General features: G+C 41.6%; 1 protein-coding gene and 1 long non-coding RNA gene across 3 annotated transcripts in view; one reads left to right on the forward strand and one right to left on the reverse strand.

The window, feature by feature from the left end:
* gabbr1 (gamma-aminobutyric acid type B receptor subunit 1) overlaps positions 1-27,976 on the reverse strand; it is an 82,249-nt gene that overhangs the window by 52,672 nt on the left and 1,601 nt on the right. The window contains exons 2-7 of the mRNA XM_005801801.2: positions 24,908-24,994; positions 24,402-24,466; positions 23,013-23,151; positions 18,717-18,902; positions 17,074-17,091; positions 3,259-3,419 (exon numbers count right to left, since the gene is read on the reverse strand). Coding sequence (XP_005801858.1) covers positions 3,259-3,419; positions 17,074-17,091; positions 18,717-18,902; positions 23,013-23,151; positions 24,402-24,466; positions 24,908-24,986 — 648 coding nt within the window. The 5' untranslated portion in view covers positions 24,987-24,994. The remainder of the gene's footprint in view (positions 1-3,258; positions 3,420-17,073; positions 17,092-18,716; positions 18,903-23,012; positions 23,152-24,401; positions 24,467-24,907; positions 24,995-27,976) is intronic.
* On the forward strand, positions 3,453-27,913 carry LOC111608078. Of its 2 annotated transcripts, XR_002752523.1 has the most exons (9): positions 3,453-3,539; positions 11,581-11,628; positions 12,798-12,966; positions 18,787-18,931; positions 23,270-23,352; positions 23,429-23,530; positions 23,718-23,848; positions 24,417-24,535; positions 27,282-27,913. It is a non-coding gene; the product is annotated as an uncharacterized LOC111608078 (long non-coding RNA). The 2 variants fall into 2 exon arrangements; XR_002752524.1 differs by lacking the exon at positions 18,787-18,931.

The following is a 27,976-nucleotide window of genomic DNA, read 5'->3' on the forward strand; positions in this document are numbered from 1 at the left end:
TCGATTCATCGTTAACGTTTGGCTGTGACGTTTGTAAAGAACCAGTTTCACCATTAAGATAAGCTATGAAGTTTACCAGACATTAATGGAAAACCAGACTGATACTGAACCCTGTGAGGATTAGAGCTAACATCCATGTTAGCAGTAAAATGTCTTAAACATTCCTGTTGCTCATTTGGAGGCGTGACTTTGTTCACTTCCTCTGCTGAATTTGCTAAAGTACAAATACTATATAGGCATATTATAATTTAAAAACAGAACAGGAACATCATCATCGTTCACAAATCAAGGACAATGGGAGAAATCCCACATGGAGCAATGAAGGGAAATGAGAATCAAGCAGAACTGCATAGAAAGTTAAAGGCTATGAGAAGGAGATTTTACCCAAACATGAGCAGCAGCCATTGTATTTATATGAGCATGGAAATCCACACCGATTTCAAACTTGGACATCTAACTCTTGGTTTATTCTGGTTTACGTCCCGAAGGTCTGAAACTTTCTCTAATTAAACTCACAATCTAATCAAATGACGAGACGGAGACAGAAAGGAATCCTGATTCAGGCCCGTCTGCCGGTGGGAGCAGAGAGGGACCTCGCTACACCGCGCCGGGGATGGGGCCCGGGGTCAGGGCCAGGGCCCGGGGCCGGGGATGGGGCCCGGGGTCAGGGCCAGGGCCCGGGGTCAGGGCCGGGGTCCAGGGTCAGGGCCGGGGCCGGGACGATCTGTGTCACAGCTGCCGACTAAACAAAGAGTCGGACGTGAAGGAAGCACCTCGTTCCTCCATCTCTGCATCTCCATCTCTCACTCATCATCACTGTTAATAATTGATCAAAGTTTGCAGTCTCCGCTTTGATATATCCATGGCAACGGCCCTGTGTGGCGAGCGAGCGAACGCAGCTCGTGTGTGTGTGTGTGTGTGTGTGTGTGTTGGGATCACAGAAGGCTGTAAATAGTCTGACGCTGTCACCAGAATAACCGTAGAAACGCGGCGCTCTGCTACCACAGGGTATCTGCATCCATTTAAGAGGACAGGCTGGGATTAAGCGTGGAGCTTCATGAATATTGGATGATGTTGAACAAGCTCCACACTCTCGGCCTTTAATGGTCACAAAACACTCGGCGTGGGTGTGTTTTCCTTCACTCCTGTTTGCTAAAAACAAGCCAGACTCTAATGCGTCTTTCACACAGACAGAAAGGAGGAAGAAAAGTTTTGAACCCTTCAACGTGAAACCAGGTAAACATGGACACGGCTTCAACAAACAGACATGTGGAGAGATAATTAACCTCCAGAGTTCATTAAACAGCCAGGGAACCAGAATCTCTGCCATGTTTCAGGTCTTTCCTCTGTTCACATTCATTCCTTCAGCCGCAGGCGGAGCAGCAGCCATGTTCCCCAAACCCCGGAAATCTCCAACACCTTTGTCTTTATTTTCATGGCAGCTCAATGTGAAGCAGCACATTTAATCAGAGGACACACACACACACACACACTCACACACACTCACCACCATATTTCATCTGTTTAGCATTAGATTGGAAAGAACAAGGTGGAACAGGATGCCGCGTCCTCCCAGCATCTCCTGTATGAATTTGCACACATATTGTCACAGAGCCGGAGTCTTGTTTGTTAACGCCGTTCGCTTCGAGAGTGTTGCCATGCCAACCCTCCCGCTCTCCCTTTCACACACACACTAACACACACTCCTCTCCCTCCCTGCTCTGCTGTTTAACAGGATTCCAATGCAGAGCTGCGTGCACCAATCAGGAAAAAGCTCGTAGCGGATTTCTAACCAGTACCGGCGCCGTTAACCGTTTGCTGCCTCGGCCTGCAGCTCTCCAGGCATCTGTCCCGCAGCATGATGGGTAACAAGCCTGGGCAGAGCGGGGCGGGGGGAGGGCCGGGCATTAGGCTGCTTTTTAATGCATCTGCTCTCATTCTGCTGCTCACACAACGCCTCAAACTTTCAGGAAGAGCAGCACCGAGGTCCAAACCCGGAGAGAATCGGCGCCTCGGGGAAACGCCACCTGGGGTCGGATATTTCATTTATAATGGTGACATTTTAAAATACCAACATGATTAATGATTGATGAGCAACAAGCGGGAGGTGGGATCCGGCCCAGCAGGGCTTCCTGTCTGAACTGTGACCTTTCAGGAGCCACCAGGGTTCCTGCACCTCCAGCTTCACATCCTACTCTTTTCCAGAGTTTAACATCCTAAATGGATTTGTGAGGCATTTCACTGTCATTTTTATAATTTAATTATGAAAATGTTACAATTAAATTAATTTATTTTCTTACAGATATAAATGTTAAGCTATTCCCCAAAACTGGAAATGGATTTATTTTGAGCCATTTTCCATGAAGCTGTGTGAGTGAGCAGCTGGAGTCTCTGCAGTCCGGCTGCAGACTGACAACCAAAAGCTACAAGAACCGCTTCATAATTCTCACCAACTCGGCTGCGAGGAGCCGGGTCGACTTCAACCCTCCACCACAGAAACCACCAACATGGCGCCTCTGGACAAGCGTTTTGTAAAAGTGCAATAAGTCAAATATTAATAGAGTGAATCTTTATGTGAGATAAAGGTGAGTTGGGTAAAAATACATTAAAATATTTGTACAGTCATAAGTTTTTGTAAATGTGAATTTAAGACAGAAACAAATTTTGAAGAGTTGCAAAATGTGTTGATTTAAATAAAGATACTTTAATTTTCTCACTCTGAGATCAGAGACCAAGATTCCAGATATTTGGGTCAAAAATGACTGATGGTTTTATTTAGAGATAAATGTGGGAGCTAAAAACAAGCTAACATGTCAAACTGGTTTATTTTATTGTTTATGTGATTAAAAACTTGAACCAACAGAATAGAAGATTGTTTAAAACTATTATTGATTCTCTATTGGCTCCCATCTGTCCAAACATTATAAAACCTTCTAAAAATGAATCTGTCATTAATTGCTTCAATGAATATTTTTATTTTTGGAAAGTAGACTAAAGCTTCTTCCATCCCGGACCAGATCAGGTGAAACATTTTAATGTGTAGGAACCCAGCAGGGATCAGCTTCTCTCACAAACACAACTGGAAACAAAACTGGACAAAAACGTGCAAAACGAGGCGGCAGGTCGATGTGACGGCATGTCAGCTCAGAACATGACAGACAGAGAGCGGAGAGCCAACAGGAGAGGCTGCTGCTCCCCCATGACAACACTCTCCACTTAAGAGCAGCACCTCCTCTGCTCTCCTGCACATCCACTCACCATGCTGTCGTAGTGGATGAGCTCCAGCTCGTAGTCCGGCAGGATGTCGCTCCTGTTGTTCACCAGGTCCAGAGCCATCTGAGCGGACGGCATGCACGCCTGGCCGCCCGGCCAGCCGCCGCTCATGGGGAACAGCGCTCCGATGTACAGCTTCTTCTTCCCTGCAGACGGCCGGGGCCAGAGGAGAAGGAGGATGAGAGCGGAGCGGAGGAGCGCGGCATGTCCGCGGGACGCGCGGCTCACACGGGGAGGGCATGGGGACGCCAGCAGCATGGTTCAAGGTGAGCCGAACCGAACCGAGCCGAGCCGAGCCGCAGCGGGGGCGAGCCGGGCGCAGGTTAGGAGGCTTCAGAGCCGGATGTGGGGGTTTGGGGGAGTCAACACGTGTCCGGAGCAGGACGGAGTTTGATGCGCGTCTGCCGCTTTGACTGGACGAGCTGATCAGCTTACGGCTCTGCTGGGGGGAACATGCTGATGTTTCCCAGACAAAGTCAGACCCGGTTCATCCTGTTCGCCTCCAAACGAGTCGAGCTGAAAACAAACCCAGGTTCTGGTTCTCATCTCTGGACGGTTCCGACTCCGCGCATCGTCAGACTCCGCTTTAAAAAAAGAAAAGAAAAGAAAAGAAAAAACGCGATCTGTGTTGAAAACAGAGCAGCGCGTTTTCCGTCCTCACGACTTTTTCTTTTTCTACGCAGAATAAAAAAATGCTGCGATGCGAAGCGAAGCGCGGTTCTGACGCGGGTTCGGAGTCCGCGCAGAGGACGTCGGGTCGGGTCAGAGCAGCGCGGAGCGACGGCCGCAGATGGAGAAAACAGATGGAGCGCGAAGCGGCGGAGAGACACACATTTCCCCCCCGGGTTTTTTTTTTAACGCCGCCGTTTTCCAGGAGATGAAGCGGGTTAGCAGGCGGGCAGGCGGGCAGGCGCGGTGGAGCTCTGCGACTGATCCACTGCAGCACCGGCTGGCAGAGTGAGAGGAGAGGGGGAGTGAGGAAGAGGAGCGGGAGGAGGAGGAGGAGGAGGAGGAGGGAGGCTCTTTCTCTGATGAATTACTCACTTCAGGTTGTTTAAAGGTGATAGATTATCACATCATTTCCTGAGCTTTTAATGAAATGTCTGAAATCCTCCGATCAAAATGCAGGAGGCCTTTTATTCCTGCTGCTTTGTTACCATCTGCAGGTCATCGATGCGTTTTTATTCTTACTGGATTGTTTTTATGCTCTCAATTAGTTTCTTCTCTTCTAACAGCTCGCTTTCATTAATTATTGTTGTTTTTATGCAGCATTTAATATTCGTTATCTCTGGAATAGAAATAAATCAGTCAATACTGACAGGAGGAAAAGATCAAATGTCTACAAGATTTTAGAAACTTCACAACAAAATATCCTTTTTATATCACATTTAAAAAATCACATTTATATATACATTCGATAGTAACCATTGATTTCAGCAGGAGTCACGTGACTCAGGCTGAAAGCTGCTGATTTATTGAGAAAAACGGATTTAGAGGTAAGAGAGCGTTTTGTTTTTCACTAAACTTCGTTTGGTTCTCTGACAGATGGAATCATAATTAATGTCAGATGAAAATTTAACTTGTGGAGCAAAATGGCGCGTTTCTCCCTGGGCTAATTCCACGATGCTAAACAGGTGCTAACAGGGTTCATGGATCTTAAATACAGAAACGATTAAATTTCTCAGGATCGTTTCCACATCAAATGAAGTTATTCCAACATTTAAAGCCCAGTATCATCAGTTGCCTCCATCATAAATTTCTCTACTAATTTTAATGTATCTGACACCTGGACTTTGACTGGACCGTTGCAGCAGGTTGGTCTCATTGCAGCTGTTCTGTTTGGTGAAACACTGAACTTTGATGATGTGTCTGGTTCCTGGGCTGTGCAGCCCACATCACCACTCCTCCACCACCGTGTGGCAGATGGTGTGCTGCGTTTGGTTTTCTCCCAACATGGCGCTGAAACATCTCCACTCATCTGATGTTCCAGATGTTTGCTAGCTTCACCTGAGCTGCCATGTTGGTTTAAACAGATTTCATGACCTTTAACCTTTAACCTGCTAGCTGAGTGCTGGAGCTCTGAGGTTTTCAGTCATTTTTCTGACCTCCGTAGGAATTTAGTGGCATGAATATTGACTGAATAAATCGTTTCCCTGTTTGCTCAGACAGAAATCCAGACCATCATCAGGAGGTTCTGACACCTGAACCCAGTGGAAATAAAGATTTATTGTTTTAGCTGCAGGTTTATTTAAAAACGACGGCAGCCTGCAATCTGATGCTTTGTCTGCACATTTTGAGGTCAGATCAAATTAATTTTAGAATCTATTAAAGCTCAGATTGTTATTATTATTAAACTGGAAGAGGGTGGGCCAGAGCTGTCAGGCAGGCCGGGCGATATGGGCCTAAAGTTTTATCACGATATTTTGTGGTGGTATTATGATAACAATAAAATGATGATAAAAACTGTTATTTACTCTGACTGCATAAAAATCAGCTATAAACACAAAAACTGCTCTTGAAAATCTTTCCTAAAATCCTCACTTAGGACACCAGTCACAGAAAATGACATTTAATTATATTTAAAAAATGTTTGATGCTCTTATTGAACAGTGGAAAAAATAGTAAAACATAAAATCCCAACAATGCACACATTTTTAAAGAGACCTAATTGGATTTTACTGTGACAATGATGAATGAAAATTGAGAAATTTATCATAATAAATAATAAACGGTTGGATAAAAGCCCTGCCCAGCCGGCGCGTTTCTTTGTGAGGTAATCAGCAGTAAGGAGGCTGATTGGACGATTCTCTCTGCTTTAGGCAGCAGATAAACGTCAGTGTGAACGACTGGAGGAGTGTGTGTGACACCGGCTGAGAGGCAGAGCTGCAGAGCGACCCGGGAGGACGGGAGGAGAGGAGCGGAGAGGCCGAGTGGAAATGTGGAGCCGTGGATCCACAACGCCTCGCAGCCATACAGCAGCTTGCCTGTTTGGAGCTTTATGGCACCTCATTATTTTTTCAGCAGCACTATGAGCCAAAACACACCTCCAGGCTGCGCTTGACCAAAAAACAGAGTGATGGAGGGCTGCGTGACAGGAGCTATAATGCAACAGCCCTGCAACAAATTATCCTCCATGAAGGTTTTAATGCCGGTGGAGCAGCGAGTTTCAGATCAGATTCTGGGGCGAATTCAACTGTTTTCACTCGAAATGTGGAAATCTGAAAATTACAGAATTATCTTTACAGTTTTGGCTGTTAAAGCTGCTGACATGTAAACAATTTAACTGTGAGTTAATGTTAGCGCCGGCGCTGCTTCTGGGCCGTAAATCAATACGCAGCAACGAGCGTCTCTGATCCGTTAGCAGCTCCACCGATTCATGTCTCAGCTCTGCCTGGTCTCCATGAAACTCAAACCGCTTCGACAAATCACAGAAAACAACAATAAGGTTCAGTCAGGCTGGGTTTATCTGCCCTCATCTCTGACTGCCAGGCGCGGCTCACATGTAGGCCAGGTTGGTGCTGAACAGCAAGCCGTTCACGGTCAGCACACACTCCGGATCCCTGACCCATAAACGGATTCAGAACCGGCCCTTTAAATCTGAACCATCACAGCTGCTTTATTCCTGCTCTGCTCTAAAATTAGCAGCCAGTTTGTCTTTAGACAGACGAGAGCGAAACTGCAGAGAATTCAGGTTTTGATTTGGATCAGCGCAGTGGAAACAGACGGCATCTTTAATACGGTTCAGACTGGGCTCCCCGTCCAGCCTGCTGCCTTCAGGGGTCAAGGGTCACCATGGCGTAGAAGAAACTCTCTTTGCTCATCCCAGCTTCAAACTACTGACAAACCCAGACATTTATTTCTAATTAGAGATTTTTGGAGAATTTGGAGGTAAAACGTTTCTCCTCAACGAGCAGCGCTGACCTCCGACAGCTTCCACTGCTGCAGCAACCGCTGCTGTTACAGACTGCTGCAGCATCTGCTACCGTTACAGACTGCTGCAGCATCTGCTACCGTTACAGACTGCTGCAGCAACTGCTACCGTTACAGACTGCTGCAGCGACCGCCACGTTACAGACTGCTGCAGCAGATGACGGCCGCTGTCCTGCCAGGCTGTCCTTCATCTCCTCTCTTCTCTCACTGAACGCTACAATGTCATCTGCAAACATCATAATAAATTCACACTCACTTCTAATGCTTACATTTATAAATATCTTGTGTTCATATTTTCAGTGCCAATATTTCATGCAAGTTTCATTTTAATTAATTTCCATTTTAGCCCAGAAAAAATCCTGTTTGCTGCCAAACTGTTAATTTTGATATTTTTCTTAGATTTATGGAAGAAAATGAGTTAAATTATGTCTCAGTGACGTCAGTGGAGCATTTCTGAGAAAATGTTTCAGGTGGGAATAAAACTGAGCCAAAAAAACAAAAAATGAATATTTTAAAAAGTTTGGAGAATTATGAGCACATCAGTTGATAAGGAAGTCAGATGTGAAACATGAAGGGAATATTTTCTGACCTACATTACAGTTAACATGTTTTTGCAGCAGGAAGTTGAAGGCGTTTTGTGAGAACTTCCTGGTTCAGAGGTTGGTTAGCTGCTGATTTCCGGCTGACGTGGCTCTGGATCCCCCAGCAGAACTTTCTGACCTTCTCTGCTCCTAATGAAGCTGAAATAAACTCCACACTAACAGATCCAATGATGATGACTGCTGCTGCTCAGTCTGCAGTTCCTCTCTTAGTGCTGTAATTACAGCGAAGCTCCTTTTGTAAAATTACTTATTGCACCGATCGAGGCGACCATTATGACTCCAGTCTAAATTAAAAATTCTCCGTAGTTGAGCGGCGGAATGGGGCCGTTATGTAACCCTGGTTCATTACCCGGGTCTCATTATGTGGATGTGTAACAGAGAGCCAATCAGATCCAGCTGCTGACAGGCCCTCACAGGCTGACCGGCGCCGCCATCATCTCTGCCTTGCTCTTCCTCCTGCTCTTCCTCCTCCTCTTCCTCCTGCCACCCTCTGACCCTCCAACGATCCATCAGTTATTCAGCCCTGAACTTTACCTGCTGCCTGCAGTCGACAGCAGAAGCCACAGCGCAGCGTTAGCGGCCCTCATGGTGGCCAGGGGCCCATTAGCAGCGACCCGATCTGAAGATGCAACAGCAGCTGCAACGAGCTGCAACGCTGCCTTAATGAGCTCCTCTGACCCGACATATGTTCCCGTCTGCGGCCGGATTCCTCTGGAAGGAAACGATCCTAACGGCGCCAGAGGTTCTGCTGGAGCACGTGTTGTTCTGATCCAAATCAGAGAGAAAAACCTCTGACAAATCACGCTGTGTAAAAATCAATGTTGCTCTTCCCCAAGATGCTGATATTTATAGATGTGAGGTTTGTGCAGCGAGCTGCAGCAGAAACATCCAGTTATGCAGATATGAGGCGGCAAACAGCAAATCTGCATCTGCTCAGACTTTCCCTGTCAGATCAGGAGGCAAATTCAGACCTTATGGGAATCTCAACCTGAGACATTTCAGCTACTGTTGACCTGCTTTACCTGGAATGATCCAGTTCTGTGAATCATTGACAGCAGCAGATAGTTTGTATTTCTCTGCTGCAGGTTTTTCTTAACATTTCTTTACATTTATGCTATTTTTACATCAAATATATTTAAATGTAACAAAATCAATTTTGTATTTAGTTCAGTTAATATAAGGACTAATAATGTAAACTTTTAAAAATCTTGTCTAAAATGTAAATAGTGAAAAAGGTATGAAAGATGTGTTTAAGAGCGCTGAAACTAGATTAGCATAAAAAGTTTACAGAATGGAAAGAAAGAAAAAAGTATCAGATTTTCTACTGGCGAAAATTTAAGTCAAAAAATGTATTTGGATCTGACGCTTTCAAACAAACAGAAGCTTTTATTTGGTTTCTCTCAAGCGGCTGCCCCTCCCCCACCTGTTGCTGTGAGGAGCAGGTTAGCATGCTACATTTTAAAGATTTGAGCAAATTTTCAGACAGTAAAGGTAAAACTTTTTCAAAACCCCTGAAGTTTTGAGTCCGGACTAAATGCTAAACGCCTGGAAGGTCCAGAGTGTGATTCTCCCTCCCCCACCTGTTGCTGTGAGTTGTGGGTCAGCCAGGTGGCTGATTAGCTTAATAAACCTTTTTAGGCGAAACTAAAATGTTAACATTTTTACAAAGTTAGCAAAAATGCTAATGTGCAAAACAAAACATTTGTTTCAATATTAGCAAAACAGAAATGTTACAGGTTTAACTTTTTTATGATAAGATAAGATTTATTGTGATTGTCATCAACAGATTTGCTCGACTCGAGTTAAGATGCAGGTTATGTGTTTATACATAATATACAAGATAAAGAAATAAATGGTACAAAATGAGAAATAAATAGACATCAGAAGATGGTTGCAGCGCCTGGAGGCGTCGCAACAGAATTTACATTTATAACACAGTGATGATATCATATTCATCATATTATCATCATATTATGATATCATATAATAAAATCTAAATTCCTTTGAGGACAGAGTAGGACCCTCCTCCCCCACTAGTTGCTGCAGCCAGTCTGGTTTGTATATTTACCGTTTTACTGATGTTGTTTCATTTCTAATCTAAATCTCTGGACAGCAGCGAATTGACCAGAAGACCAGATTAATAAATATCCTGTTAAAAATTATCGTTTGGAGAAAAACAACATTTTGTTTTTCTGCTCTTCATTAAGTTACTTTGGGAGCTAAAAGCTAAAGTTCACTAGTTAAATACGAGTTGTGAGAAAGTATTTATCCGCTCAGATTTATCCTGCTGGATGGTTCAGAGTTTCAGACCAAATAAATGATGAAAAACCTCCAGTGAGGCTGAAATCACTCTGAGTGGGTCTGACTCGGCCGAGCAGAACAACCACATCATTTCCTTTTCACATCGATCAGTTTCCTCCAGTGACGTCACAGCTTTGAGTTGATTTTTCTTTTCTTTGCAGGATGTTCACATTTGTTTTGCAATCTGAAACATCAAAATATGACAAACAAATTTGATCTGCAGACGTTTTCACCTCAACCTGAACTCCGACTCCGACTCCAGGAATGTTTCCCAACTTTTCCACGAAAAAGGAAAAAGTTCAGCTTTATTTCAGGAAAGAACTGAAATAAGAAATAAGTTATTTTTCTACATGTGATTCTCAAACATTGAACTTAGAGATGGCGTCGATGTAACGGATCATTTCTGAGTTAAAGGTGTGAAAGGATATTTGATCTTGGAATTAAACCGGCGCCAGTTTAGCTCCTCAGTTCTGGAAAGTTCTGGAAGGTTCAGGTAGTTCTGGAAGGTTCTGGTAGTTTTGGAAGGTTCTGGTAGTTCTGGAAGGTTCAGGTAGTTCTGGAAGGTTCAGGTAGTTCTGGAAGGTTCTGGTAGTTCTGGAAGGTTCAGGTAGTTCTGGAAGGTTCAGGTAGTTCTGGAAGGTTCTGGTAGTTGCGGTCATGTTGCTGTCTGAACATTGGGCCTGAATCTTCGGGTCTTCGGCTCTGTTGTCCTGCCGGGTTCGAAGGGCAGTTTTCCGGTTTTCCCTCTGGGTTTCATTGGAGGTTTGATCCGCAGCGGTTCTGCCGTCGTCATGCAGACCTGGTTTGTCGGTTTAATTAAGTTCTGCCTCGGCTCGGTTCTTCCGTTTGTCCTTAATTTGCTCCGGGGAGTCGGTTTCGGACCGGTCTGGTTTTCCTCTCAGCAGATGTGAAAAAGCTGCTTCTGTTTTGAACTGAAGGTTTCCTGAACGTCTCTTCAGTTCCTGTTCTCCTTCACGCCGCCAGGCGCTGTGGGTTTGCTCTTACAGAAACCTGTCAACAGGCTTTTCTTTTACGTTTTTTCTGCTTTTTCCACTCATTTCCTGTTTTCTAAAAACTCTGTTTCAAGAAAATGTATCCATTTGACGAACCGCTGAACTCTAAATTCAATAACTGAGGCATAAAAAGGTTCTAGACCCAGAACGGCGATGTGGGGTTAGGCTTAGACAGCAAGAGCCAGTTGAAGCTGCAGCCTGTCAGAGACGGTTTGATGTTTTCTGATGGATCAGCGGTTTGCAGCGTTCAACACCTGACAGACGGTTCAGGTTTATGAATCTGTTGCATCAGCAGGTTTACAGAAAAGTCTGAATATTGTTCAGATCTCAAGACTTTAAATGCCCTTTTAATTTCATATTAGAGCAACCAGCTTTCAGAGAAAGAGCTGCACTAATTACTTAAACATTTATTTTTGAAAGTTGGTACTTAGGATTTCATTTCTCCGTCTGTTTGCTGACAGGACAGAACGGGACTGACGTCACCAAACGACGACGCAGCAGCAGGACAGGTCAGTTAATAGGTCATAAATCCCTCACCATGCATGAGTTACCTCATGTTGGCTTCTTCAACATAAATAAATAAGAACAAGGCAATATTTTTAACAGCTCTGCAAAAATCCAGCTCCCTTAAAAAAGCTACAAACGCAACTTATATTCCCTCAGCCAAAAATCATCTTTTAATCTTTTAAAACTTTACTTAACATGTGACATCACTGGGTTAGCATCTTTGATCTGCAGTCAAACAGAAAATCTCCGAGATACACAGAGAACGGTCTGGTCAGCATGAGAGACCAGGAAGTACTTTTATTCTGACAAACAGGAAGTGTCATTATTGACACCTCCAGCATAACATTAAAAATAACATGTCAAGATATTTTATTCATTTAATGCAGTGTTCAGTTGGAGAGATCGACACTGTGGAGCTAACGCTAACTGGAGAAATACAGCAATTTAAGAAACAAAAAAAAAAACTAATTTTTTGATAAGTTTTTGTACCTTAATGAGGTGCGATCAAAATTAGCAAAAATGCAATGGAAGTACTTTTTTTTCGTATCACGAGTCATGTGATCAGCAGTCAGATGTTACTACTGGCAGAAAAGACGAAGAAGACGACAGGAAGTGGCAGGATGATGATGTCACAGCTTGTTTTTTGATTATATTGCGTGAACAAACTTATTTGCTTAATTGATAAGTGATTTCATTTGAATGTCTTATTTAATGGAAACAACACAATTGTAAAATTGCTCTTTTTTGAGATCAGATGAATACTGAAAGCGTTTTGCTCCCGTTGCTGAAGGAAGCACAGCCACAGGTTCGATACCCGGACCGGATTTCCTCTGAGCGCGGCCGCCGACTTAGACTGCAGCGTGACGCCAAACCAAGTCAAAGACTTCTAAAAAAATCAAATGATGTTCGTTTTGCTGTAAATTATCATGGATCGATTCCTGAAAATAAATATTAATTAATATTAATTTTCCACTAAACTTCCCTTAGTGGGAAGTGAAAAAGAGGAAGGATTTAGTCTTTTAGGCTCCATATCTGAACATTTAGTAGATTATTAACTGAAATCATCCTAAGCTTTTTCTTCTTGCATTAGCATCAGATTTCTTGGACATAAGCTGATTATATATTTTTTTATTTGCTTTCTTTTTATGTTTCCGTCCCTGCAAACCTGCAGTAGTTATCGAGTGAAACAGAGGAGAAACAGAGGAGTCTTCCTGCCACGGATCCGGAGAGCAGGGCAGCGCAGACAGCGACAGGAGAGGGTATTAACCTTTCTCCCGCTGAGAGCCAGGAAGTGGGTGGTGACGGCACACGGAGAGGAGATGGAACCGAGCGGGAAGGAGGTCAGCACAGAGACGGCGCTCGGAAATGTCTATTTGTGGAAGCAGTCCGCCGCTGCTTTGTTAATTATCTGTTTGTCGAGTCTGTCTGACATTTCCAAAGTTTCTGTGAGAAAGTCGCGAGCCAAGATTACGTTGTGGGTTCAGTGCTGCTCATCTCGGCGCTCGCACTGAGGGGACGACATGTGCTACTGGGCAGGGCCGGCTCAAGGTCAAACTGGGACCTGAGCAGAACCTGATTCCAGGACATCAGTAAAGGCGATTCGATCCAGAGTCACTGGGGTCAGGGAGGAGAAGCAACTTCAGCCAGACTGGTCATTATTTACCGACATGCTGGAGCTCAGACACTTAGAAAAGACTAAACTCATAGCATCAGACTGTTACTATGGTAACAAAAACAGTCTTTGTAAAATAAAAAATATTAAACATTAATATCTTAATTAAAATTTTAGATCTACAGTTTGTGTTCAGACCTGTGGATTTGGCTCTGTTTTACTTATATCAGTTATACAACGTGGAGGAATCAAGAAAAATATCCAATTAATTAACATTTATAAATGTTCTACTATTTTAAAATCCAAACGCTTTCAGATTTAGCAAAAATTGTAAAAATGTTGATTACAACAATGTTATACTTTCGGCTGTCCGTTTTTTAATAAAAACGTTGAAATACCTGAGCTAGGCCACCAGGTGGCGACAAAATCCACATTAACGACACATGAGAGCTGATCATTTATCCAAAACAATCACTCGTTTTCTGCTGACAACGTTGGTAGAAATGACAGTGACGTCACTAGGTAATTAGTGACGTCACAAATCTAAATGCTCCAAAATCTAAATGTTAAAGTTTCATTTAGAAATCATTTTGCTCATCTAGAAAAAAAAAAACAGCCATTTATGCAAATATTGTGTTCCTGCTCCAGAATCCAGGTGTGACTCTACAGAAACTCAGTGGCGGCTGAAGAATCTTTCTTTGGTTACAAACTTCAAAAACATTTTTTTATATTAAAAATTTCCAGAGCTCTGTCAAACCCAAACATCTTTTTATCTCCCACCTGAAACCTACGGAGGCCCCCAGCCGCCAGGGGGCGCCACAACAACAAAGAGGCGTGGCTAATGGGCTCCTTCAGTTTTGTTTTCAGTCTGGAGCTGAGTCCATATCGGGCCCTTTGATGTTTAATATTAATGTCGTCTGTTAGTGTGAAAAACCTAAGCAGGAGTTCAAGCCGCTCATTATTGTCATCAGAGTTTTATTTTGGTATAAAACTGGAGGATCTGTATCCACATGTACAACATGCTTTGGTTGAAAACAGACTGATGGATCTTGTAGTGTTGATTGAAGGTGATGTTTGTAGTTTTACTTTGATTTGAGCCTGGCAGAGAGAATCAGTCGAGCTCTAAGCTTCTCCAAGTCTGTTGGTCTTTTCCAAAGACAAGCGAGAAATCCTGAAACCTCTAAAAATCTGACGGTGTTCATTTCATGGAGGTTTGTTTGACTCTGAACAAACCTTCACAAAAATGGAACGATGCTGGAGCTTCGGTTCCACATAGAACCGAGTCTACCGGACTGTCAGGTGTGCAAACACCTTTAAGAGGCACGAACGAAATACAGCAAGACCTTATGTTTTATTAAAACATTTTCTGAGCCCTGCACAGACTGGCAGTAATTCTTGCATTGCCTTGGTGTGGAGTGTCTAAACTTAAAGACCCTCTTAGGAGAAACTGATAAATATGTACGACTTCCTTACGATGCCTGATCATGTGACCAACGTATTGTTGGTCTGACTGTGGGGACGGCGACGCTGCAGGTAGATGCAGCTGGAATCCATTAAATGAGAATTTTCTGCTTTTGATTGAAGGAAGTTTTTGTAATTAAAGTATCTAACAGGATGATGTTTGTGTTTCACGTTTGTGAATCATCTGTTTTATTTTATTTTTTTTATTTTTTTTTGCTTTAACATCCAGAGGAGAGGTTCTGATTTGCCAAACTGCGAACCGGACCACCAGAATCCAGGCTTCTGAGTGAGAACTGTGAAATATCCGCTGCTTTCTTAATATCTGTGGCTGTAGTGCCACTTCAATGATCAGCAACAAACTAATAAGAATACAATTTACATTAAAACTTTGAAATTCCAATTAAGAGAGGACATGAGGGAATTAATTTAACCGAACTGAAAATACTCCCCCACTAATGAGCAAATTACTTTTAATCTTCTCCGTAATATCAGAAGGATTTGTGGAGTAGTTGGGCGGAACAATTATGTCCCCCCTGTAATGGGCTGGTTGGGATTTAGAGGAAACGCAGAGAGCTTTCTCAAATTATTTCCGAACTTCAGAGCTTGAGCTATAATCTCGTTTCCTTCAGCTGAAAAGGCTTTAATTGGAAAAGCTGTCAGAAGAAGCTTCTGTCTCTTCTCGCAGCAAGTGAGAGGATTCAAAGCCTCCAGAGTCTCATCAGAGCAGCGGGCTTCTTCAGGACTCACCGCGTCCAAAAGATCACTGCTGCCCTCTGGTGGCCACGACACAGACCGCAGCCTCATCACGCACACGCCGTTTGTTTGTTTGTTTGTTTAATAATTACCTGATTTAGGCTCCCAAAAAATCTACTGAAGAGTAAAACCGTATCGGGTTAAAATGTTACTGGAGCACCGAGTAACTGATCAGAATATCTGATTCAATATTTTAAAATTATGTCAGACTGACAAAAATGTAAAGTTATGTCCAAATTCTTTTAAAGACTAAAATGAAAAAAAAAGAAGATACCATAATTACAAAATAACAGATTTAGGCAACACTTTCCCAGATTATTAAAAACAGCCATGGAGTCTGTGAAGCAAATAAACGACGTTAGAGCAGAAGGAAAAACTTCTGGTGCTAAATGACTCAGCAGGTAAAAAAATTAAATAAAACATTTAGAAAAACAAACGTTTTGCACAAAGCAGCAGAATGACTTTATGCTGTCTGTCTGTCTGTCTGTCTGTCTGTCTGTCTGTCTGTCTGTCTGTCTGTCTGTCTGTCTGTCTGTCTGTCTGTCTGTCTGTCTGTCTGTCTGTCTGTCTGTCTGTCTGTCTGCCTGTCTGTCTGCCTGTCTGTCTGTCGTTACTCAGAGGATCCAGACGTTTTAGAAATACTTTATAAAAATATTACTCAAGAAAAACTAAGCAGTACAATTAATTATTAATAAAGATTCATGTTTTCCAAAACGTTAATGTAACTAGTTACTTCATTACTCTGGATTTAGATGAGATTTAAAGCAGCAGGAACCTTTCTAGAGTTTCTGGAGGACCTTTAAAACCGAGACACCACAATAAGGAGGAGAGAAAAAATGAAAATGAAAAATTACATAAAGTGGAAACAAAAGTCTAAAATGTGTGATTTTGACAATAGTTTGTTAAACACCAGTGTTTAAAATAAGCAGAAATGTAATTATTTTAATTTATTAAATTGTAAAGTTTTTTACTATTTCAATTTTACTAGATTTTCTTTTGCAGGTCAGGAGCTTCATGCCACCCTGGGAATATCACCATGTCAGAAATGATTGTCTTTAAATCTAATTTAGTTTGTTTCATTAGATTTTGATGTTTGGATGGAAAAAATGTCCAGAATCAGATTCATCAGCTTTGATTCTGTAACTGCAGAAAGTTTGAGCAGATGATGGATTCAGTTAGTCGCTTCAGTCAAACAGGAGATGAAACTTTAATAATAATAATAATAATAATAATAATGTCTCAGAAACTGGGGGAAATAAGATTATAGTTATCTCTTCTGAGAAGGGAAGAAAAAACGTTTCCCAGAAGAAATTTCTTTTTTTTCCCCATTAATTTACTGATGCTTTGGTCAAAGACCAAATGTCCAGATCAAGTTGTTCTTTAATAACAAAAACATATTCGATAGTGCAAAAGAAGCATGTTCTAATTTAATGATAAATCAAATAAGTCACATTAAAAAATTAAATGTTGCATCTGGAGAAAAAGAACTGATCATAAAGTTTTAAAAAAAGAAAAACATTTCAGGAAAATTGCCTGTTTTCTTTAAACATGTTTTATGATCCATTACATACATATTCAAAATACATTAGAAAATAATGTTTTAACATAATAAGAGTCCTACCTGTGTAGTTTCTGTCATCTTGGGTGAGCAAAGAGGAAGAGAAGAGAAAAGTAGAAATAAATGACTCAGCATTAAAAACAGCCGGTCTCATCCGCTCCACTAGGGGGCAGCAGAGTTGATTAATGTGGAGCAGATCCACCGGGGGGCCAATTATTATGCAACTGCTTTACAATGTGTTCCAGAAACGTGTTTTAAAAAAAATAAACTTCTATTACAGATGGAATAATGAGAAATTAAACGTCACAGTTTTTATCCTGAATCTGCATTAAACCATAAAGCTTCATGAGAATCTTAACATTTGTGCAGGATTGCTCACTCCAGCTGTCCCGATAATCCCTTTAAAAACCACCATTCCCATAGCAACCTGACTGGTTACCATACCAACATTTCCTTCATCGTTCTCCTTTCTTTCTGCCCATAAATCCTCATTTATTTGCACTAATCGGAACGAGACGTTCCGGCAGCCATCTGCTGTCTGTGAAGGAAGCACCAACTTCCGGTCTTCATGGATTCATTCACTCCTTCCTCATCTCCTCCTCTTCCTCCCCCCTCTACCTGCCAGACAAACCCCTCAGAGGATCACGCTCTGATTGGTCGGATCATTTGTCGCCTAGCAACCGGCCGGCAGCGCAGGTGTTTGTAATGACGTGTTGCGTTTGAGGCCTGATGTTCCAGTTGATGAGGGAAGCTGGAGGAGCTGCATTTAACTCTAAACTCTTTAATATGTCCACTAATGTTACAACAAGGATTTATGAAATAATATAAATAACTAATAAAGATTAAAAGAAAAATAATTGACTTTAAATGTTTAATGCATCAAGTTAATCTATTATGTAATGAAAATAAAACATTAAATTGATACCAGAGTTAGCAGCTCTGGTATTTTTAAAATATGTTTGATATTTTACATATTTGTTTAATTTATTCAAATAGTTTTATTAAGTTATATCTAAAATTTTAATGTATTAATATTTATTATTAATCTGAATTTTTTTTATAGTTTTATTCTTAACTTATAGTGTAAAACTATAAGTTTTATAGTTTTGTTCTATGAAACTTATAGATTAAGTTTTATGTTACATATATTTGTATTATACTACATTTATATTTTGTAATCATTTGTGGATTTTATTTTTATTTAATGTCACAAAAGATAAATTAGCAACTATTTATTTTTTGACCAGTTTATTTCTTGCTGATTTTCTGCATTTATTTTATTTTGTAATTTTATTTTATTTACTCTAAACGTCTCCAGATATCAGAGCTTCCTGGTTTAGTGTAAATAAAATAATGCAGAGAGCAGTGAGGCGCGTCGCAACACAACTTCTTATTTTTGATGCATTAGTATCAAAAATGGATCAATAATAAATTTCTTAAGTATTTATTTTACCTCACATTCATTAGAAGTTGCTAACTGAAGATTTTTTACAGTGCTGTTTTATGAATTAGTTTGGAGCTGTGGTGCATTCATAACGGAAAAAAAATCTGAATTTTGAGTTTTAAATCTGCTGTCATGATTTTATCAAACTGCTGCTGCTTTCCTGTTCATTATTATACTTTCGAATGTAAACATAAGCTTTAACATATGGTGGTCAGACCCCCCCCCCCCACACACACACACACACACACACACACAGACTCACAGAGGCAGGTGGGTTTGGGGGCGTCCCATTTGCCCAGCTTGGTGCAGTGGCTGATGTTTCTGCCCTCCAGGGTGAAGCCGGAGTTGCAGCTGTAGTAGAGGACCGTCCCCTCCGCCGGGGGCCCCGGGGGCCGCGCCGTCACCCTGCCGTTCTCCAGGGACGTCCACACCTTGGGGCACTGCAGCACTGAGGGGGAGCAGAGCAGAAGGCCGGAGGTAAAACTTACAGGATGTTTCCTCAGATCAGTTCCTCAGAGGCGAAGGAAGAAAAAACACAAAATGTTTCTTACGCTGGAGAGCATTTCTCAGCTAATTGTCCAGAACGCTGCCTGGTAACCATGGCAACCTAATGTGGACAGTGGACAGACAGCACTGGCTGTTGGAGAGGCTCTGTCTCTGATTGGAAACTCAAACAGGCTGCAGGTAAACGTTGAATATAAATGAGCAAACAGGGAAATCCTTCTCTACGTTCACGCGGTTCAATTCCTCCTGTGGGATTTAAACAGCTTTGGCTTCCAGGTTTGGCTCCTGTCAGCTTTCATGAACGGGATTTAAGCCGAAACGCAGAAACAAAGCAAGGAAGACGACAAAGTTAGCAGGAGGGAGAAAGAAATCAGCGGCGCTCGGCTGCTTTGGTCTGACTGCCTGACAGAGAGGAGGAAAATAATTCAGTTTAGCTGTCGGGTTTGCTCCGGCGTGTGAGCACACACTGCAGCCTGCGCTCTTACATAAGCAGAGAAAACAAAAATCCTGTTTCACTAAAGCTCTGAGAGCCAAACTCCTCCGGAGAGAAGAACCGGAACCGAGGAGGAGCCGGACGAATCCAGGACCTTCTGACGATTCTTCAAGTTTCTCTCCTTTCACAAAACCTGCAGAACTAAAGATGAAACCTGCTGCATGGTGCTGCATGATGCTGTACGATGCTGTACGATGCTGCATGATACTGTACGATGCTGCATGGTGCTGTACGATGCTGCATGGTGCAGCACGATGCTGCATGGTGCTGTACGATACTGCATGATGCTGCACGATGCTGTACGATGCTGCATGGTGCTGCACGATGCTGCATGGTGCTATACGATGCTGCATGGTGCTGTACGATGCTGCATGGTGCTATACGATGCTGCATGGTGCTGTACGATGCTGCATGGTGCAGCACGATGCTGCATGGTGCTATACGATGCTGCATGGTGCTGTACGATGCTGCATGGTGCTGTACGATGCTGCATGGTGCTGTACGATGCTGCATGGTGCTGTACGATGCTGCATGGTGCTGTACGATGCTAAATAACTGAAACTCATCAGTAAAACTTTGGTAAAATGTGTAAATATTCATCTGATCATCAGGACTTCATCCTCTAATGATGCTGGTTTTTATCCAAACCTCAGCAGGAAGTCAACACTTCCCCAAAGATTTTCACAGTAAAGGTGTTGCAGGTTTCCCTTTATAGGTCTGTGAGAAACCCGAACAGAACCGAGCAGAACCACCTGAACAGAACCAGGAGAAAATCCTGAATGGTTCTGATCTGCAGATCTGACGAGTTGAATAGTTTTATTATTTGATCATTTTAACGTTCATTGAGCTCCAGCTGTCAGACTGAATATTTTCCAGCCACAGATTTGGATCTGGAAACGCCTCGGTGTGTTTTAGGAGATCAGATTTAATTCATGAACTCGACGCGTTGTTAGGCAGCTGCAGAATAAAACCCTGAACCCTGCAGACTAGCTTCCACAATCAGCAAACTGTGACGCAGCCACCTTTATTTCAGCGCGTTAGAGCTGATGACGGCGCTGACCCATCCCAGCAACTGACCTCCAGGGCCATAACAATCGGGGGAGGCTGGGGGGACACATCGTTTCCAGGCGTTAAAACCGTTTAGAGGTTCTGCTGAGTGAGTCAGAATCATGTTCAGAAAACCAGCAAGAGGCAGAAAATATTTATTATTTATCACTTCAGATATTATTTGAATTTTACAATATTTGTGTCAAAGCAGCAGCTGAAGGTCAGGCCAGTTTTCTGTATTTTTATTCATTTTGTGCCACATTTAGCTAAAATCTCAAGGTGTTTTCTATGTTCACATCATTACAGGGAACTATGTGGCTCATTAACTGTCACTTCCTTTCTGTGTGTTAAATAATAATCTGCATACAGGAATAAAGATTTCTGGATATTTCATGTTTTAATGTTCAGATGCTGAAGCTGTTAAAGCTCCAGGGAAATGATTTCAAAAACTTTACATTCTGTTAGTTTACAGTTGAAAACTAACTGGTTCTTTAAACTGGAGGTTTAGAGAACCACTGGGTCCAACCGCCGGCCGGGTCTGACCGACGGAACCGCCGGCAAATTTCTTTTTCAAGTTAACTTGCTGATACATGTTGATTTGTATTGGCAGCAAAGTTAAATGTGAAATGTTGGAGTCATGTTTGAGAAATCCTGTAATCTCCATGGCAACCATTCAGCTGTGCAAAAGGCCTGGGTGGACCAAGCCCCGCCCTCCAGGCGCAGCTCCTCCTCAGAGCATCAAGCTTCCACCTCACAGTTAGTCTCAGTTCCTTAAGACTAGCCGGCAGCAATCAGCTGCTGGAGCAGCTCAGCTCCTTGTAGGAGCTACACTGGTAAAAACATTGAAGGGTAAATAGAAGAGCCATGTTGGAATGACTTCCTGAAGGTGGAGCTTCAGAAAGGGTTGGAGCTTCTTAAAGAGACCATGACACATTTTCAAGATATTAATATACAATGTTAAATTTCAGTTTGATTTATACAGCATTTTTTAACTGGAGCTGCTAAAAGTTACTTGGCTGTGGTATAAAATGGCACTGTGCTGGAAAACACGTGACACCGGCCCTTTAAGGGTTAAATTCAGGGGAAATAAAGATGAAAATCCTGGATTTTATTTTCTAAACTGAGGTTTTAATTTTGTGCCATGAATCTGACGCTGAAGTAGAAACGCAGGAAAAGTTTCTGTGTCGTTTAGGAGCCGATGGTGACTCAGATCCTAATTCTGCTCTTTTTTAAACCAAACAAAGAGATGATGTGAGCTTCCTGCTGGGCTCCTGAAGTTTCTCTGGTTTCTCTCTGAGCTCCAGCCAGCAGCCTGCAGCTATTCCTGGATGGGAATCGTACCTGCTCGGCTTCAGACAGAGTCCAAACCGGCGGCTGGGCAGCCAGGACGCTCCCTGGAGGAAAAACTCTCAGCGGTGAAGCGTCACGTTTGTGTTAATAAAAGCTGATTTCAGTTCGGCCAGAAATCTGAACGTCTTCTTTAAGTGGAGCAAACCGAGACAAGAAGCCGACATTTAAGAGGCTTGAAAGGAAATCCTGATCAATAAACATAACTAGATAATTAACCATTAGCCAGAGAGCATGATGGGAAAAAATAACAGCATGATCAAGCTGTCATTCGGTTTGTGTGCTTTAAACTGTTACTCTTAATTTTTTATATTTAATCATTCCTGAAACACTGAGAAGCTTCTCATTTCATTTTCCCATAATCAATCAATCTATCTATCTATCTATCTATCTATCTATCTATCTATCTATCTATCTATCTATCTATTTGACATGTTTGATGATGTTTTTAAATTTTGGAAGAAAGAACAAAAAACCTAAATCTAATTACTGAAATCTGGCAAAAAAAAATTTAATCTTCTGCTCTGGTTCACATGTTATCAGTTATTTATCTATAAACATATTTTTATCTAACAGATAAAATTAAAAAATATATATGTAGTCATAAAATACATAAAACTACTAAAACTGATGAGTGGCAGTTATAGGGTTAAATAAACATGAAGATTCAGTTTATTTCTCAAATTACGATTTATTTTCCATATTTGCCCAAACCAAAGATTATATTTAATAATAATCTTATTTCTGCTCTTTAATATCAACTAAACTGAAATGACCATCAGCAGCGTAAAGAAATAATATTTCCTAATTATTTTCTGTAAAGCGACCAAGAACCGACACGTCGGGTTCTGTTCTGACTTGGTACCGTTCACCCACTGGGTGTTAAAGGTGATGATAAATATTTACTTTGTATCAATATTAAGGAATTATTAACTCATAAAAAGCTCCTTTATTTCTCTGAAAAGTTTTGTCTGAAGATGTTTGCAGTAGAAACCAAATCTTGTTAGGATTCTGTGTTTTTCGGCGTTTGGGCTCAGGATGGTCTGGTGGTTCTGAGCAGAGATAACTGGACCGTCTGAGACCCGAGGCTACAGCAGCTGATGGCTCCAGTCACAGGCTGGTGAACATCAGACGGAGATTTGAACCTTGAAGGAATGCTGAACTCACGGCATACGCTGAGCTGCGTCATGTCCGTCCACGTGCCGTTGGGCAAACACTTCCTGACCTTTGGCCCCGCGATCTGCCGGTTTTCTCTGCAGATGTACTCGATCTCATAATCCACAGGCAGAATCCGAACGCTGCGGATCTGAGAGGAAACGCAGAGTTAGAGAGATTTAACTCTGGATTAAATCCTCACATTTACTGCAGAATAACAGAAATAAAAAATGCTAATTATTTCTAAATGTGTTAATCTGTGTTTACAGATATGAATCCAGACCTGCAGCCGCCTGACCCTGGATGGGTCAAACAGCAGCTTTCACACACCTGTGCAGCAAAGCTGATTCAGGTAACACTCACCCACACACCTGAAACTAGTAAATAATTTATCATTTGTTCATTAAACTGATTTTCTGACAATCCAGATGACCCAGCTTTTCACCAGCACTTAAACGCAGCACTGCGACAGCATGAAGAAAACCTCCAAACCTGGAGACTTAAACGCACCACAGAAACAACCTCAGCAGGTCGTATGAAGGATAAAACACAAATTATTTAAATGTAACCAAATCAGATCCAGTTTAAAAATAACATTTAATTGAGTTTTGTCATTTTTTCATACAGCAGTTGAGATATTAAAAATGTCATGTATATTTAGTGGACGAAGAAAAATGAAAAGAAGGAAACAACTTACAAAAAAAAATCCAAAAACAGGAGATACAGAGAAACCAGGAAGTAACGACAAGGAGAGGAGACGAGCCAAACCTGAGGATGAGGAGCTTAAACACTGGGAGGCTGGTAGTGGGAACACTGGACCCGGGCTGATGAGCTAACTGACTGCAGGTGTGAGTAACTGGAGCAGAACCAGACTGGCGGGGGGGAGGGGCAAAATACAAACACTAAGGAATAACTGGACCTACTGAAATGAAACCTTGTACAACTAAAAGGACCAAGAAGGGCTGAGCTGAAATGAGCTGGAACAACAGAAACAAACTAAACCCGACGCAAGTCGAGTTTCTAGTTCAAATATCTCAGTACGTTTGAAATGAAATAAAAGTAACTCACTGAGATAAAGGAGTTTGTTTTACATCAATAATGTCTTAATATTGAAAAATAAAAATAATCATTATGATCAAGCTCCTGTTTTATAAGTTAGTTTTGTTTCATTTTATGTTTGCTAAGATATTTGCACCAGTAACTCGACAGAAGTTCTTGGTGAGATTTTGTGTTTTTGCTCTTCAAAGAGCCAGAACATCAGGTTCTGCTCAGTTTGATTGGGTCGCAGCAGCTGGAACAGCTGCAGCTCTCCAGCATGTCTGCAGTAATCAGATTACCCGCTGATGAGCTGAAATGTCCAACAGAAACCAGCAGATAATTCATGTCAGACAGTAACTGTACCTGCTCCTGCGTCAGGCCTCGGTAGCGGATCCCTCCGTCCCGCGGAGGCCGGATGATGGCACAGCCTGCACAGGAAGAGACAGGATGAAGGACAGGAAGAGGACAGGAGGACAGCAGGGGACATCTGTCTTCAGGTAGACACGTCTCAGAAACTCCAGCTGTTTTGGTTTGAGCCTCGCTGCACAGATTCCAGCGTTTCACTCAGGAATCTCTGTTAAAAACTCACTGCACACACTCCATCACACACACACTCCATCACACACACACTCCATCACACACACACTCCATCACACACACACTCCATCACACACACACACACTCCATCACACACACACACACTCCATCACACACACACTCCATCACACACACACACACTCCATCACACACACACTCCATCACACACACACACACTCCATCACACACACACTCCATCACACACACACACTCCATCACACACACACACTCCATCACACACACACACTCCATCACACACACACTCCAATTACCTCCTGCTGATGAATTATGTATGGGCACAACGAGCGCTGGGAGAGCGCAGAGGATAATCAGAAACAATATCCGCGCCATTTCTGGATCTGGAAGAGAGAGAAGGTTTAAAATAAGGAAGGGAGGAAAGGAAGACAAACGGGACATTTTTACATCTGTACTGAAACTCTGCTGCTCTCAGCATCCAGACACTCTTTCTGGTCCATGTTTCGATGTGTGGCCTCAGAATGTTCTGTGGTTCCAGGTTTCCAGGAATATTGGTCCATATTTAACCATTCAGAGGGAAATTCATGAATGAGTTGATTGGCTTCTGCTGGTGAATCCATGAGAAAAACTTCAAATGATTTTATTTTATAACAATTATACATTACAGGCATTAAATAAGAAGCAGCATTATTAATGGATATGAAGTTTGCTTTGTAATTTTCATGGCTGATTGTATGGCTGATGACTCATGAGATTGTGAGGGATAATCTGAGTAATTCAGCTGCAACCAAACACATTTAAACATATTCATAATTCAAATTCCAGGGTATATATTTAGATAACCTTTTAATAATGAGGAAGGCAGAAACAGGAACTGGTTGGATCCTGACCCTTTTCTTTTACATATCTCACTTCTTACACATTATAATTTATTTAAAGAAAATAAGAAAAAAATAAATAAAGAGAACATTAAAAAAAGAAAAGAAACTATGGATCCAAATAATTTTCCTCCATATTTTTGACACAGCTGAGCTTTATGTTAATTTTACTGCTGCTACTGAAAAGTTTTCTGATGCATTAAAAACAGTTTTTTTACACCTGGAGTCACTATGACACCCATAAGCCCCGCCCACTGCTCCTGTTACCTGTCAGCTGCTGCTTCAACCCAGCAGCTCATAATCAATCCTTCACATTCCCATCGCAGGGAATTTGGGTTTTTTCTCCAATATTTTGAGGTTTATTTATTAAAATGAGAATATTTCCTCTTCCTTCAGTCAGAAAGAATCTAATCTGAACATTTTTGTGGAGCTGCTGACTAAACGTGACGTTTATGGCCGACGTCCTGCTGCTGCTTCTCTGAGCGTCTGAAGGCTGGAAACGTTTTAGTCCTGATGTTCAAACTGTTTATTAAATCTATCATTAATTGGTCGTTCTTAGTCTTGATTTTAACTCAACAAACTATTATCAATCTGATTTTTAAAGCATTTTTAACTCATTGGTTTTAATTGATTTTGGTGAAAAATTAAAAATTTCCTTTAAATCAACTTTGAATTTTTTGACTCATTTATGCTTGAAAAGTTTTTCAAAATCAAGAATGAACTTTATTTCATCTAAACAACTCATCAAAACATTTTATTATTTATGTTCTGGCTTGAAACAATCTGGATTTATTTTCTTAGTTTCAGGGTTTAATACTTAGAAGAAATATTTTTCTCAGTGTTAAATTTCTTTATTGTCATTTGGAAACATTGAAATGTTGGTAAAAGTTATGTGAACAATTTGATCTGACACTAAACATATACATGTTTATCTTAAAGACATAAACATCTTTGTTTTCCAATAAATTGAGACGTGAGAAGGATTTATAATAATAATCTAAACTGATCTGGATTAATAATTCTCTCAACTTTCTGAAGGATTTTCTTTGGAAACTAAAAATTGGAGAGTTGTGGAGGGTTTGTTTAAAAAGTGGATAAGCTGAGAACTGGACGTTCATTTGGCAAGAATCACCTCGTTAGATCTAAGTTCATATTTTCTATACCAGCCTGGGGATCTTTGGACTTTTCACAGATTAAACTAAAAATAAGTGAAAATCAGAGGCTCTGATGTCACAAAGCCTCTGACAGAATCTTTTAATACTGAAGAGTTTCCTGTTATGTGCCAAACATCGTCTGCCTCACAATGTAATTCAAACAACTTTTTCTCAATATTGGTGCAATAAGGAAACATGTAATTTAATCAAAATAAGTCTGAATCTTCCAGAACAATCAAACTGGATCTGAAAGCAGAAAAACACAATTTAAATCCCAAATAAACGACTTTCTGTTCTGGTCAGTCATAAATGATGGAGGATAAACTTCCACTCATCTCCTGAGTTTAGAAATCATATTTAGTGCCTGAGTGGTTCATAGGTCAGAGTTGAGCTGCTTAACAAACTAAAACATGGACAGAAACTGGCCGATAAAGCCACTAAAGTCTGAGGAGATTTTTTAGAAAATGACTTCAAGACTTTCTAGAATATTTCAGCAGGTCTGTTGGTTCTGATTTATTCCTTTTCTGGACTTTTTTTCATCCTGATTCTGGTTTAATTGTTGCATGTTTGGATTATTAATCCCTCTGGTTATGGATGCTGTTTCAAAAACCGAAATAATCCCTGAACTCTGACCCCAGGTCCCGGAGGAGTCCTGGAGGAAGTTCATCCGTCATAAGGATCATGATCCCTCAGTCGCACAGGAGCAGCTAAAGCAAAGGAGCTGGAGGAGCAGAACTGACACCTGATGATGATGATGATGATGATGATGATGATGATGATGATGATGATGATGATGATGATGATGATGATGATGATGATGATGATGATGGAATATCGTCTCTGCAGCCCGAATGTTGAGCTGTTAGCAACATGCTAGCAGTCTTCAGTCAGAGGCTTCTTTAGACTGGTTACGAGACTGACTGCTACTGGAGATTCTTCCTCCCCACAGCATCAGGAGCCACATGATGATTGGAGTTATGATAATATCTAACTTCCGTTTGGGATGAATAGAAGATTTTTTTAATTTGAATTAAATTGAGAAGGACAGGGAGATGCTGGTTCTGCAAACAGATCCAGATGTTATCACAGTGAGCAGCCATGGTTCTTATGCCAGAACTAAACATGTCGTTTAGAAAAGCAATGGGTCCAAATCCAGAACCCTGTGGGACACCAACTGTGTGAAACTACCTGACATATATCTATAAAAACATTTTATGGTTTGTAATCTCAGGTTAGAACAAGATCAATAAAATCTCCAGAAACACTTGAACAGATCTGAGGAGATTCTGAGGAAGGTGGTGTAACTGGGTTTGGATCAGAACTTTTCCGTAAC

This window comes from Xiphophorus maculatus, chromosome 3 (assembly GCF_002775205.1).
Source record: "Xiphophorus maculatus strain JP 163 A chromosome 3, X_maculatus-5.0-male, whole genome shotgun sequence".
NCBI classification, from domain to species: domain Eukaryota; kingdom Metazoa; phylum Chordata; class Actinopteri; order Cyprinodontiformes; family Poeciliidae; genus Xiphophorus; species Xiphophorus maculatus.